This window comes from Rhipicephalus sanguineus, chromosome 6 (assembly GCF_013339695.2).
Source record: "Rhipicephalus sanguineus isolate Rsan-2018 chromosome 6, BIME_Rsan_1.4, whole genome shotgun sequence".
NCBI classification, from domain to species: Eukaryota; Metazoa; Arthropoda; class Arachnida; order Ixodida; family Ixodidae; genus Rhipicephalus; species Rhipicephalus sanguineus.
The window spans coordinates 99,153,710-99,166,308 of NC_051181.1; the positions used below are offsets into that span (position 1 = coordinate 99,153,710).

Here is a 12,599-nt window from a genome sequence, read left to right on the forward strand (position 1 = left end):
GTGTGTGTGTGTGTGTGTGTGTGTGTGTGTGTGTGTGTGTGTGTGTGCGCGCGTGTTGTGCGTGTGCGTGTGTGCGTGCGTGCGTGCGTGTCGCACTTATAGCTTTCCACGGTTTCTTTTTCTTCTTCTTGCCAACGTTATATTGCCAGGCTCGGCCATGGAGCTCGTCAACAATTGCTCGTTTTATCGCTGCGAATAAATGGTGGTTCCATTACGCGGTGGTGCCTGTGATACGGCCCAAATCACGGACCAACTTTCTCGTTCCTTTTATTTATTAATTTTTTTGTTGCTTGTCGCGCGTGAGCACGAAATCGTTGCGCAACGACGCCTGCGCACTTTTTTGCGAAGGAAGGAGCCACGAGGCGCTATAGCTGAGAAGGAGCCATGGCTAGCGGCGGATTCACGGTGGTGGATTACACGGTGCTGGCGGCCTTGCTGGCTCTGTCGGTGTCCATCGGCGTCTGGGTGGCGTGGCAGGACCGACGCCGCCAGAGCAGCCGCCACTTCCTCACCGCCCGCGGACAGCTGGGATGGCTGCCCGTCTCGCTGTCCATGATGGCCAGCTTCTTCTCGGCCGTCAACGTGCTCGGCCTACCTGCCCAGGTGAGAGCCCAGTTTCACCGTGCCGGAGGAATGAATGAACCCGCGAGGCTCGTAGGCGGATAACTGATGCAAAAATTTCACACGTCGAAGAAAGGCTGTGGGGTCGGAACTTGCGCGATAACTTAGTGGTAACTGTATAGTGCGGTTAAGCACAAAATCGTGGGTTCTATTCCCGGACGGCGGCGGCAGTGGCCCACGTACTGACGGATGTATGTAGTACAGTGCGGTCCACTGTTAGAGGAAACACGCGATCGCGTGGCTGGCGGCCCTCGTGGCGCAAACTGGCGGCGAGATTTGTAAACGCGGCACGCGCATAAAGGCGTAAGGGCGGCGTTTGCCGCTGTTCGTCTGCTATTTTCGGCCCCTGCGCATGGCGAGCGCTGGGCAGCGCTTCTGTTTTTCAGCGGTGCGATTCATGTAGCTGCCACTCTACCTGCGCCTTGTCGGGTAATCAGCAGGCAGAAAAAGAGGTGTTGCTTGTTTGTTGCTCTGGTTTCTCGCTAGTTTTGATGCGATGCGATTCGTCGCCCCAGCGGCCGAATTTCGACTGGGGCCCCCAGCTGTGGAATTCTGTGAAAGTGATAACGAAGCCTGTCACTTGCGTAACCTAGCGTAAGTGCTCGTTATGTGGGACACTGCGCAAAAAAAAAAAAAAACAATGTCGACCAAGGGAGAACAGCACAAGCACATGTGCTTGTGAAACTGCGCAAAACAAAAAGAACGTCGACAAAGGGAGAACAGAACAGCACACGTGCATGCGCTTGTGCTGTTCTGTTCTCCCTTTGTCGACGTTGTTTTTTGATAATGAAATACCAACCATACCAACAGTCTATTCTTGTAAGGGCTCACGGATAAGTTCGTCGTAAGCTTTCAACATGCTGCTCGCACCAGCCGGCCGCTTTTCATAGCAGACAATGAAATTTTTGCCTGATGCAGAGATCATAGCAAGCTTGTCCTTCCAAACCGTAGAAATACAGAACTTCGATAGCGCGCGCCGAGCGCTGGGGCGAAGAAGTAGCAGACGACGCGGGACACGAACGCCCTTGTGATAGTATGTGCAGGCTCCGCGTTTCCAAATCTCGCCAGCAGTTAGCGCTCCGCGGACCGCCGGCCTAAAGTCACTGAGACGGGAAAAGTACCGCGTTCTGTTTCTCTTCGCCGCCGCGCCCTTTCGGCGGCTTCACCACACAAAGAGTCGAGCTCGCTCGCCTCGCCAGTGTCTGCCGGCCGCCGACGCACGGGGCTTTGAAGTGAGATTGTTGTTATAGCTTCAGAAAAGCGTGCAGGAACATTACGACATCCCGTATTGTTTTGACACTTCATCGCAAGCTTGTTGATGCACCGAAGAAGGCCTGGGTGCTGCGCTTTTGGGTGCAGCAACCGGCGGGAAACGGGCAAAGCAGTCTTTGCTATTCCGAGTGGGAAAAAGGTGTCCATGCTACGGGTTGTGTGGCTGCACAGAATACGGCGCGAAAAATTTGTTCCGACGACTGATACCCGCCTTTCTGAGGCAAGCGTTTAATCGAAAATTCGCAAATGTTGTTTCGGGTAATGTTGGCGTCTCCGCTGCACTAGTGCAGCTTGTTTCGCGTGGTTGCCGCAGAAGGTTCATGCAGAATAACATTGCTGGGCGGCTTTTAATTATGTTTGGCGTAAAATTCACGCCTTTGAGCTCACATATCAGTGCGTCATGAAACCTGACAACTACAGATTGGTATTGCGTGGCGTGATTGTATGACGAACATGAATAACAGTGTGTACCGTGAAAATAATGGTACGCATGTAATTTAAGGCATCATTTACATGCCATGCTCATGGTGCCCTCGCGGCCGGTTCGCTGGCTTGATATGCACCAAAATCGGTATTGCGAGACGTGACTGTATGACGAACATAAATACCAGGTGATAGCATGCAATAATGGCACGCATGTCATGCAAGGCATGATTTACATTCCATGCTCATGGTGCACCCGCGGCCGGTTCGGTGGCTTGACATGCACCAAGATTGGAAGCGCGTGACGTGACTGTATATTGTGCCTTTTGTGTCAATCCGGCAGATCCCACGCATTGTGGGAATCAGTCTAATGCGATGTAGCCACCAATGAGCTGCATATATCGCCTTGTTCGTCTTTGAGGCAGATGAAGTCATTCATGTCATGACATCTAGTTCACTATATGTCGCATGTTCGTCATGCATGCATGCATGTAGAATCTGGTATATACAGCGCATGACCTGTAATTTATGCTCGTCACGCGCCGATGTCATGCCATACCGAATTTGGTCTACATCCAGTTAACAAAACAGCCGGAAGCGCACAAAGACAGTGTAATGTAAACCATGCCGTACATGTCATGCATGTCATGGTTTTCACGTTACCACCTGTCATTCATGTTCGTCATACAGTCACCTCGCGCTATACCAATTTTGATGTGTATTGAGCTACCGAACCGGCCGCGATCGCACCATGAGCATGGCAAGTAAGTGATGCTGTACATGACATGCAAGTCGTGATTATCATGTTACCACCTGTCACTAACGTTTGTCATACAGAAATATCTCGTCATATCGATTTTGGTATATATGCATTTCACTAAACGACCGCGAGCGCCCCGAGACCATGTCATGTAAATCATATTTTACGTGGCATGCCTGCCATGATTTGCACGTTATGACGAGTAACTTATGTTCGTCATAAACTCTTGACACGCCATATCAATTTTGGTGTGTATCAAGCTAGCGAAGCGGCCGCAAGCGCACCGTGAGCATTGCATGTAAATCATGCCGTACATGGCGTACATGTCATTATTTTCATGTTACCACCTGTAGCTTATATTCATCATACAGTCATGTTATCCCATACCAAATTTGGTATACATCCCATTAACGAAACGGCCAGGAAAGCACATAGTCGTGGGTAGATAGATAGATAGATAGATAGATAGATAGATAGATAGATAGATAGATAGATAGATAGATAGATAGATAGATAGATAGATAGATAGATAGATAGATAGATAGATAGATAGATAGATAGATAGATAGATAGATAGATAGATAGATAGATAGATAGATAGATAGATAGATAGATAGATAGATAGATAGATAGATAGATAGATAGATAGATAGATAGATAGATAGATAGATAGATAGATAGATAGATAGATAGATAGATAGATAGATAGATAGATAGATAGATAGATAGATAGATAGATAGATAGATAGATAGATAGATAGATAGATAGATAGATAGATAGATAGATAGATAGATAGATAGATACTACTTTCAAACTCGCAGAAGTTCGCTAAGAAATGATTCGCAGTTAATAAATGCCGACAGTCGAGCGCGTAAATGCCGCGCAGTTCGCATTTCTTTATCGGCTTAGTACGCCTGCGTGCGAGTGTAGGCAAATGAAAACTGCCGCTATTGCCGCATGCAATGCGTAAAACATGCGTTACTTTGCGTGAAATCAACACCGCGCCGCCGCAGCTATGGCCGCGCTGGACCAAATATGGCGGCGGGCAGGACGGTCGCGGTACTTTTCCCGTTCCAGTGACTTTACGCCGGCCGCGCGCTCGCGTGTTCCCTCTAAGAGTGGACCGTACTGTACACGCACCATTCGTACACGCACCGCGCATGGAGTGCACGTTAAAGGGATCGGAAACCGCATTGAAAGTGAAATGAAGACGCTATTGTCTGCAGTGTCCAGGCTGCCGTTGTCAAGTGCCAGCCATTCGCTGGCGACTCTTAGTGACGTCATGAGTATAGGATCGCCATTCATACCTATTCAACACAAGCGCATTAAGATATTCTATACCCCGTAATTCTATACACCGGAATTTTTCGATCTGCAAACTCTGTTCTGCTTTCTTTGCACGGATGCCAGTAAAAGTGATAACTGGTACAGATGGAGATAGCACGCGACAGAAACAGCAACTCGAAACACTTGCAGATTAGACGGCAGACATACAGCTATTTTATTTAAGGCTGGGAATGGTCGCGGACAGGACACCAAAGTGTCGAAGTTGAGCTATGCGTTGTATGTTAACCGTTTACGTATATCATAACCAGCCGGCAAAATTCTCTAGCAAGTGGTCGGCATTCATAAACTTCTTCAGCTCTGAACTCGCTCACTCCGATTAGGAGTATGTTCTTGAAGTAAAAATGACTCTTATTCTGATCAGAAGGCTCTCACTGCGAGCAACGGCATCTTCTCTCGAGGCATATTCGCTAAGCATATTTTGTCCCAAGTGTTTACGCGTGAAATAGTATAACGCCGGAACGAAACGCAAACACAGCAAAACGAGCTGTCAGTATTTGTCATTCTATATTTAAAAAAAAGAATGCCCGCTGCGTGTAACCGTGGCGCGGTCAATTCACAAAGGCAGGTCATTTTGAGGCCAGTGCGCACGCTCAGCAATAGAGTACGCTCACACGTATACCACGTTTAAGATCAGACTCAGTACGACGCCAGTGTGCTATTATGCTTGTCAACATAAAAATCACGGTTGATTTCATTTTCAAGTTAATACGCGAATCAAGGTTTGTGGACTAAAAGCGTTGCAATGAAGGATATACAGGGTATCCCAACTATCACGCAGCATGATTTTAAAAAAGGGGAACGGCTTTACGCGAAGCAAACCTAGGGCATATTTTTCCCAGTAGTTTGGAGTAGCCACCACAATTTTTTTCTTTAATGAAGTATAGTTAATTAGTAATAATTACATTGGTAACCCTTCGAGTACTCACGCAATTAATCAAAATGGGAATGAGGCATACGTAGGCATGTTCAAATGACATCTGACTGCGCTATTTTCAACAACCCATTAAGTGCGTGCTCATTTTTTCCGGCTGATAAGGAAAGCCGGCGAAATATGAAAAATAGCACGTGACTACACTCCCAGCCACCAAAAAAAAAAATAAAAAAAGCAGCGCCCTCAAATAAGCTTACTGCAAGTAACCGCTTTGCCTGTTGTCCGTTGCCAGAGACAGCGTTTCGCCCTTTGGCAAGGGTAGAGGTCGGGTGCCAACATGCGTCGCAATCTTGCAAGGATTCATTCCACTCGACTGTAACCGCACTATCGTTATCCAGATCTCACGACAGACTGTTCTAATTGATAACGCGGCAAGAGCGCCTTCCTGATTACGGTCTGACTCTGTAAGATCAAAGCGGCGCGTTTCTTCGGCCGGGGAATGCCAGTTAGGGCGATCCATATATTTTTTTCATTCTGCATTTTTTTTCCTTTCTACTGGCTCTCACAGTGAGCCTTTATGAGGGCGCTGGTTCCTGATGCGCGAGTCTAGTCACGTGTCATTTTTTGAGATTTCGCGGGCTTTCTTTATCAACCGGAAAAAATGAGCGCGCAATTATAGTACATTGAATAGAGTGCAGTTAGATATGTCACTTGAACATGCCTACATATGCCTCACTGAGATTTTGATAACTGGGAGAGTACTTGTCGAGTTACAAATATAATAACGACTAATTCATTGAACATCATTAACGAAAAAAGTAGTGGTGGCTGCTCCAGTGTACTAGGAACAATAGGAACTAGGTTTCCTTTGTGTAACACCGTTCGTCTATTTTTAAACAGTGCTGCGTGATAGTTGGGCACCCTGTATATCCCTCTGCCTATGTATTTCGCAATTTATAGGTAAAGTTGTCGTTCTGGATATCACCTTGCATTTTCTCGAAAATGAGCTGTTTTTCAAATATTATTTCATAATTTTAATTCGGCTGTTATGGTATTGCAATGATCATTTTCTTGGTCCCTGCTTTTATTTTCGGCGCTTTGGTTGCATTTCCTTTCCACTGTCGTTCACATCTTCTTGCTGTAAACGCGCGCCGCTACTCAGAGCTTACGGTTATTAGGTACAGTTGGCGTCGAAAGTTTAGAGACCACTAGGTCTGAGAAAACTTTGAATTTGCCAGCACTTTGTGACTGTACTCGATCGAACTGCACTGTACACGTTGTTAGTGCATTTTAGAACAGGCCGGAAATCTAAATTCAAAGCTGCCTGCCAAAGCAGCAGGAATATTGAGCTTTTTCTTGAGTATTGTGATATCTAAATTTATGACGCTGACTGTACATCTTTATTTCAGTATACCGTGATTACCATTACCCGTCAATGTGTGTCTGGTACGGCTGCTCGTTTGCTCCGATGCGCGATAAAGGCGAGAGACCCTGACGAGAGCAATGTCTAAACGATATAAAAGGCCACTCAAGGACCAGTTCCTAGTTTAGAAACGATTGATTGATTGATTGATTGATTGATTGATTGATTGATTGATTGATTGATTGATTGATTGATTGATTGATTGATTGATTGATTGATTGATTGATTGATTGATTGATTGATTGATTGATTGATTGATTGATTGATTGATTGATTGAGTCGTCGACGTCATTATATGTATCCTATCAGATTTCGTAATATTCCACATGAACATATATGTAGGAGTCGGCGGCTCGTTACTCATATTCGCAGATTGAGCTAATAATGCAATCAAATAAGTTATAGTCTGGACCGTTGATTCGAACTTATCGTCATACTACCGCTGCGAGGACAGCTTAATATGCAAGCTAGTGGACAACAGAACGTCCCCTCCTGTCACACAAACCGTTCAATCAAGCGATCTGCCAACAGAGAAACAGTGACAACGCAGCGAGCACACGCTGATTTTTTACGACATTGCTTCAGCTCACTGTCGGCATTACACGATCCAAACTTCCATATGGCCGGAAGCCATATGGAAGCAGCGGATGTCGACAGGCATTTCCCGCGTTCTGGTCTACGCGATATTGCGTGAGCGGCTTTATTAATTGTAGGCCGGTATCTGTTTCCGTTGCATCTGCTTCGATGACTACGGCGTGCCTTGCTCAACATAAAGTTTTTTTTTCCTCGCTCCTTTTTTTATTACCTCACTCATCCACCTGCAGGTGTTCATGCAAGGCTCGTTGCTCTGGATGGGCGTGTTTGCCACATCTGCCGGCGTCCTCCTGTCGGCGTACATTTTCCTGCCGGTCTACCACGGCCTCAACATCACCAGCATCAACGAGGTATGCGCCGCACACGTCTCAGAGATACACATTTAAGGGGCTTGCTGTCACTGCCTCGAGTTATATAATGTTTCGGAACCTACCGGCTCCTAAATCGCACGAAGGAACTCGACCTAGGAACTCGTACCGTCACCTTTTTCAAGTAAAACACGTACAAGTTTAAGAATGTCACTTAATTCTTGATTTCCCTAGTACCCGTCATAGCATTGGCATAGCCAGTGGGGACACATACAAACACACGCACGAAAGTGAGAGTGGATGAACCCCCCTCTCCCCGAAGAAAATGCCTGTCTGCGACCCTACGCCGTAGCACAGAGCAAATGAAGAGATAAGTAGACTGCATAGCTCTACTACAGTTCCCGACCACGACTGATGCATCTTATATTCATCAACAGCATGGAACCTTCAAGCTGCATTCATTAACGTGAAAATTTCGGTTTGTTTCGGATGCGTTCTTAGACATTTAACAACGGAGCCTGTTTAAACTCGAGGTTCGGCCCTTTAGTGTGCGCAAAAAACTATCATCATCATCATGAACGGCCTCTACCTTCGAACGCACAGCTGCGCCTTGCGCGTGCATCGCAATATCTCGACCGAGGGTGGGAAAGGAAAGTGAGGGTGAGGAGGGTAAGCGGGAGGGAGAGAGTAAAACATAGCATAGCCTTGTGTAGTATAGTAGAGCAAAGGGTGGGAAAGGGAGGTGAGTGTGAAGAGCAGGGAAAGGAGGAGGGGAGAGGGTGGGGCAGTGCATAGCCATGCGTAGTATAACAAGGGGTGGGAAAGGAAAGTGAGGGTGAGAAGGAGGGAAAAGAGGAAGGGAGAGGGTAGAGCATAACGTAGTCTTGAACAGCATAGTATAGCTAGGTGTGGGAAAGGGAAGTGAAGGTGAGGAGAAGGGAAAGGAGGTGGGGATCGCCACCAGCTGCGCTGTCTCTTCGGTCTTCGCACCACTAGTGCCTAGGTGCCCCAAATTTTTCTATAATTTACCGGAGAAGGAGTATCCACTATTCTAAAAAATATGTTTGAATTAATAAACAATGCACGATGAAAAGGCCTTCTGAAACGCATTCCTGATTGGGAACAGCGTGCCTCAGTGCAGGCATTACGCCCGAAATAGATCGTCACCCGCCACGGCGGTCTAGTGGTTATGGTGCTCGACTTCTGACCCGAAGGTCGCGGGATCGAATGCCGGCCTCGGCAGCTGCATTTTCGATGGAGGCGGAAATGTTTGAGGCCCGTGTACTTAGATTTAGATGCACGTTAAAGAACCCCAGGTGGTCAACGTTTCCGGAGCCCTCCACTACGGCGTCCCTCATAATCATATCGTGGTTTTGGCACGTGAAAACCCCACAAATTACCCGTAATATTATTATTACAGCGTTCGTCCTACACACGCACATTGGAGTTCTCACGATAACTCAGGTGCTCTTGAATATCTTCGCTTGAACATACTCAACATGCATCCTCTCTAAGTGACAAAGTGGTTCGCGAATAAACGAAGTGCTGTACAGACGAAGTGGGGACGTGCAGTGAGTGCTCTTCGCGATTTGGCCTGGACGCTTATATTATGGACTAAATACACAGCATTTGTTTTGTACATTTTATACACTGCGCTTCGCATTTTTAGCCGGCTAAGGTTGATACTATTACTGGTGCAACTGGTTCCTGCGAAAGCCCGCGTGGTGGAGACAGATTCGCGAAATAGAAAACCGTCATCCACGTTGTTTGCGGCGCGAAGCTATATACAAGGGAGCCCATACGAATTTCTAAGAAAAAAGAGAAAAAGCTTGCTTCCCAGTAGACAATAAGAAATTCGATAGGTGTTACACTTATGTAATACCAGTGTCACACGTTCACTTTTGATCGCGATCGCGCCTGATCAGGATCGAATTAATTCATCGTGATTGGCTCCTTTACGCAAGATGCAGGAGGAAGCCAATCAACGTTGAGAAACTTGAGTCCGCTAGGATCTAATCGCGATCAGCATTGCTCCATGTGACACCGGTGTTGCACAACAAAACGAAAACGTTGATGCTCTCACGTAAGGCAAGATGAGTCGCAATGAACGGTGCGTACGTTTAGCATTTAAGAGGACCCCTTGAACTCATTATACGAACCCCCTTTTCGTGTCGGCGAATTACATCTGCGGTCTCTTTTCCTGCCTTCCGCAGTCACCGATGCACTAGCGCTTCTTGTACAAAGTGTGACAAACGAGAGATCACTTTTTTTCTTTTCTTTCAGTATCTGGAAAAACGCTACAGCTCCACCCTTCTCAGGAACGTAGCGTCCGGCGTCTTCATACTACAAACGGTGCGTTGCGAAAGCATATTTTTGTTCATCTTGAAAGAATTTGAGCATTTCTGATTACCTTCTCGACGCAGCGGGAGAATGTTCTGAACATAGGCGGTCGCAGAGGGGGCTGGAGAATCGGTTGCCCCCCCCCCCCTCCCCTCCTTTTAATACCTCGTCTTTACACTGCGTGCTGATCGTAGTAGGGGCCTCAGTGGGAGGGAGCCGGGAAAAAGAGAGGGGGCTCTGCAGTAAAACTCCTATCCCCCCCCCGAACTCGAGAATCTTCCACACACGCCTGTGGTTCTGACCGACGTGACGCAGGAAAGAAGCATTTTCAAATTTGATTCGTTTTACAGCAAACGCTACAGAGGTCCACTACTGTTGCTTACACGGGAAGGCCAGTTATAAACACGCACGTATACGGAGACATGCAGATGCACGAGCAACACATTCGCTGTCCCACACTATGACATGTCTCACAGTAATAACGTCAGACTTCATAATTTGTTTATTTCATTAATTTATTTGTTTATTTGCAGGTTCTCTATACAGGGGTGGCGCTCTACGGGCCGTCCTTGGCAGTCTCTTCAGGTAAGGCCTCACTGCCTGTGTTTTTGTATTACTTGTGGTGGCTGTTGCATATTGAATACTTGAGGGGCACGGCGGAGTTATCTTGAATACTTAAGGGCATGGCGGAGTTATCGGCGTGCCTAAGGGCAATACTTTATGATTTATACATATTTTCGCATGAAGCTGAAGAAAAACCAGGGTTTTTCTTTTTTCTCTCCAGTTACTATTTCGATGCCACTTGCGCCTCGTAAACTATTCGTATATATTCCGTCTTCGAAGACGGCTGTTTAAGGCTCAGTAGAAAGAAACCCGAAGAATAGGAGAATACGACAAGACGTATTTCTAAGCCTAAATAAACTATTACCAAAAAAAAATCATTATTTAGTACATTCTAGTCTTACTCAACGAACTTTAAACTTAGCCCGTTTCTTTATTCTATTTCATTTCAATTTCCTTTTTTTTTTTGCATATTCGTGAAAGGGACACTAAAGGCAAATATTAAGTTGACCTTGATTGTTGAAATAGCGGTCCAGAAACCTCGTAGTGCTACTTTTATGCCAAGGAAGTGCTTATTTTGAAATAAAATCACGTTTTAGTGGTCCGCATCGCGTTAGCGCGCTTCAAATCACCCGCCTGAAATCCGATCTTTCATACGTCACTGCTGCCGTGCCTAACGTTGCCCGCCTTTACTGCGCGGCCGCCGACACTAGTAGCAGCAGAGCGAAAGTAGCGGGACCCAAAGCAGCAACAACGGCCATCGAAGCTTGCCGCAATCGCCGCAATGGATGTGGACGGAGAACTTGACAACGAGACATTGGCTCGCGACACTGGCTCCAATTCAGCGACTTGAGCCCCGATGAACGCGGTATGCTGCTGAGGGCTCGTAGTGCCGGCGTCGTTGCATGCGGCATTTTGTCGAACTTTCTGTCGGAGCGACATTCACGAGTGCGCAAACACACGCGGCAGTACGCGGTCCCGAAACTACCACTGAGACGCGACCGCGTCAGCGAAGCAGGGCGCCGGGCGAAACGCAGTTCGCGCGAAAACGGAACCTTAGAACCACGCGCGCCGTTCCCCATGGCAACGCCACAGAGGTTCTTTTTTCCATGAATCAAACGGAAATAAAGAAACAGCATTTTATTACGTGTTTTGATGCACGGAAGGTTCTTTTTTTATTGCTGCTAGTTTGATTACTAGTGATTTATTGTAGGCAGACTCTCGTACGTCATCGGGATCACTTCGAAAATTTCCCACTCGTGGCGCTCATCATGTGATACATTTAGCTTAATTTCTCGGTAATTAGGGCACTGCTGTTGATAATATTGCCGTTTTAGAAGTTGTCATACATTGAGCTTTCACTCGGACATAAATTATTTGCCTTTAGTGTCCCTTTAAACCGCTCCTGACTGCAACATCAACCTCTGCTAAGAAGTAACGCTTGGGATTCGTAAACAAAAAAAAAAAAAACTCACAAAGGCCCCTTATCAACACACTCGAATCAGAATAAAAAGGGCGGCTTTCGCCATCTTGTCGTCTCAGGCAAATGCCTAAGGAATCGTGCCAATTTTTTGGACATAGTCAGAACACGCAACCTATCTGCAGTTGTGGCTCCTGTAAACATGTGGGTCTATATTATTGCACTGAGCGTAGCAGGGAAATGAAATTTTCTTCTGAAAGACCGCCACAAAACGCCTTCTCTCTCGTCGGCAAACTACGCAGAAGGCGGGCGTGACAGTTATTGGCTGACGTCATGAACAACGTGACGGCGCGCGATCCCGGAGGCCACGTACTACGTTATGTAGGTTCCCTGGGCGCCCACGGCGTACCACCTCATGCCGATGCTGTGGACGTGGACTTTGTGTTTATGACGCGGTCATTTGGGTTTATGGCCTCATTTGTCGAGGGAAGAGGGAACAGTTTCTAGCTGACTTTGAGAATTAATTGTAAATTTCAGGCCGCGTGCTGAGCTGTAATGTTTGGCTCGCGTGTTCTCGGGAGCCTCGTCTACCGATCGGCAGCGTTTTCTGACCAAGCTGAAAAAGTGCCTCCAGGGCCCCTTTAAATTATGGGACCAA

General features: G+C 46.8%; 1 protein-coding gene across 3 annotated transcripts in view; it reads left to right on the forward strand.

Annotated features, from left to right (window-relative positions):
- The first annotated feature begins 289 nt into the window (after positions 1 to 289).
- LOC119396011 (sodium-coupled monocarboxylate transporter 2) overlaps positions 290 to 12,599 on the forward strand; it is a 293,281-nt gene continuing 280,971 nt past the window's right edge. Inside the window, exons 1-4 of one of the 3 annotated variants that reach the window (XM_049416866.1) lie at positions 294 to 603; positions 7,543 to 7,662; positions 9,904 to 9,972; positions 10,494 to 10,545. In XM_049416866.1, the coding sequence (XP_049272823.1) occupies positions 385 to 603; positions 7,543 to 7,662; positions 9,904 to 9,972; positions 10,494 to 10,545 (460 nt within the window). In that variant the 5' untranslated portion in view covers positions 294 to 384. Of the gene's footprint in view, positions 604 to 7,542; positions 7,663 to 9,903; positions 9,973 to 10,493; positions 10,546 to 12,599 lie in introns of all 3 variants that reach the window. The other 2 variants (XM_049416865.1, XM_049416867.1) reach the window with 2 other exon arrangements.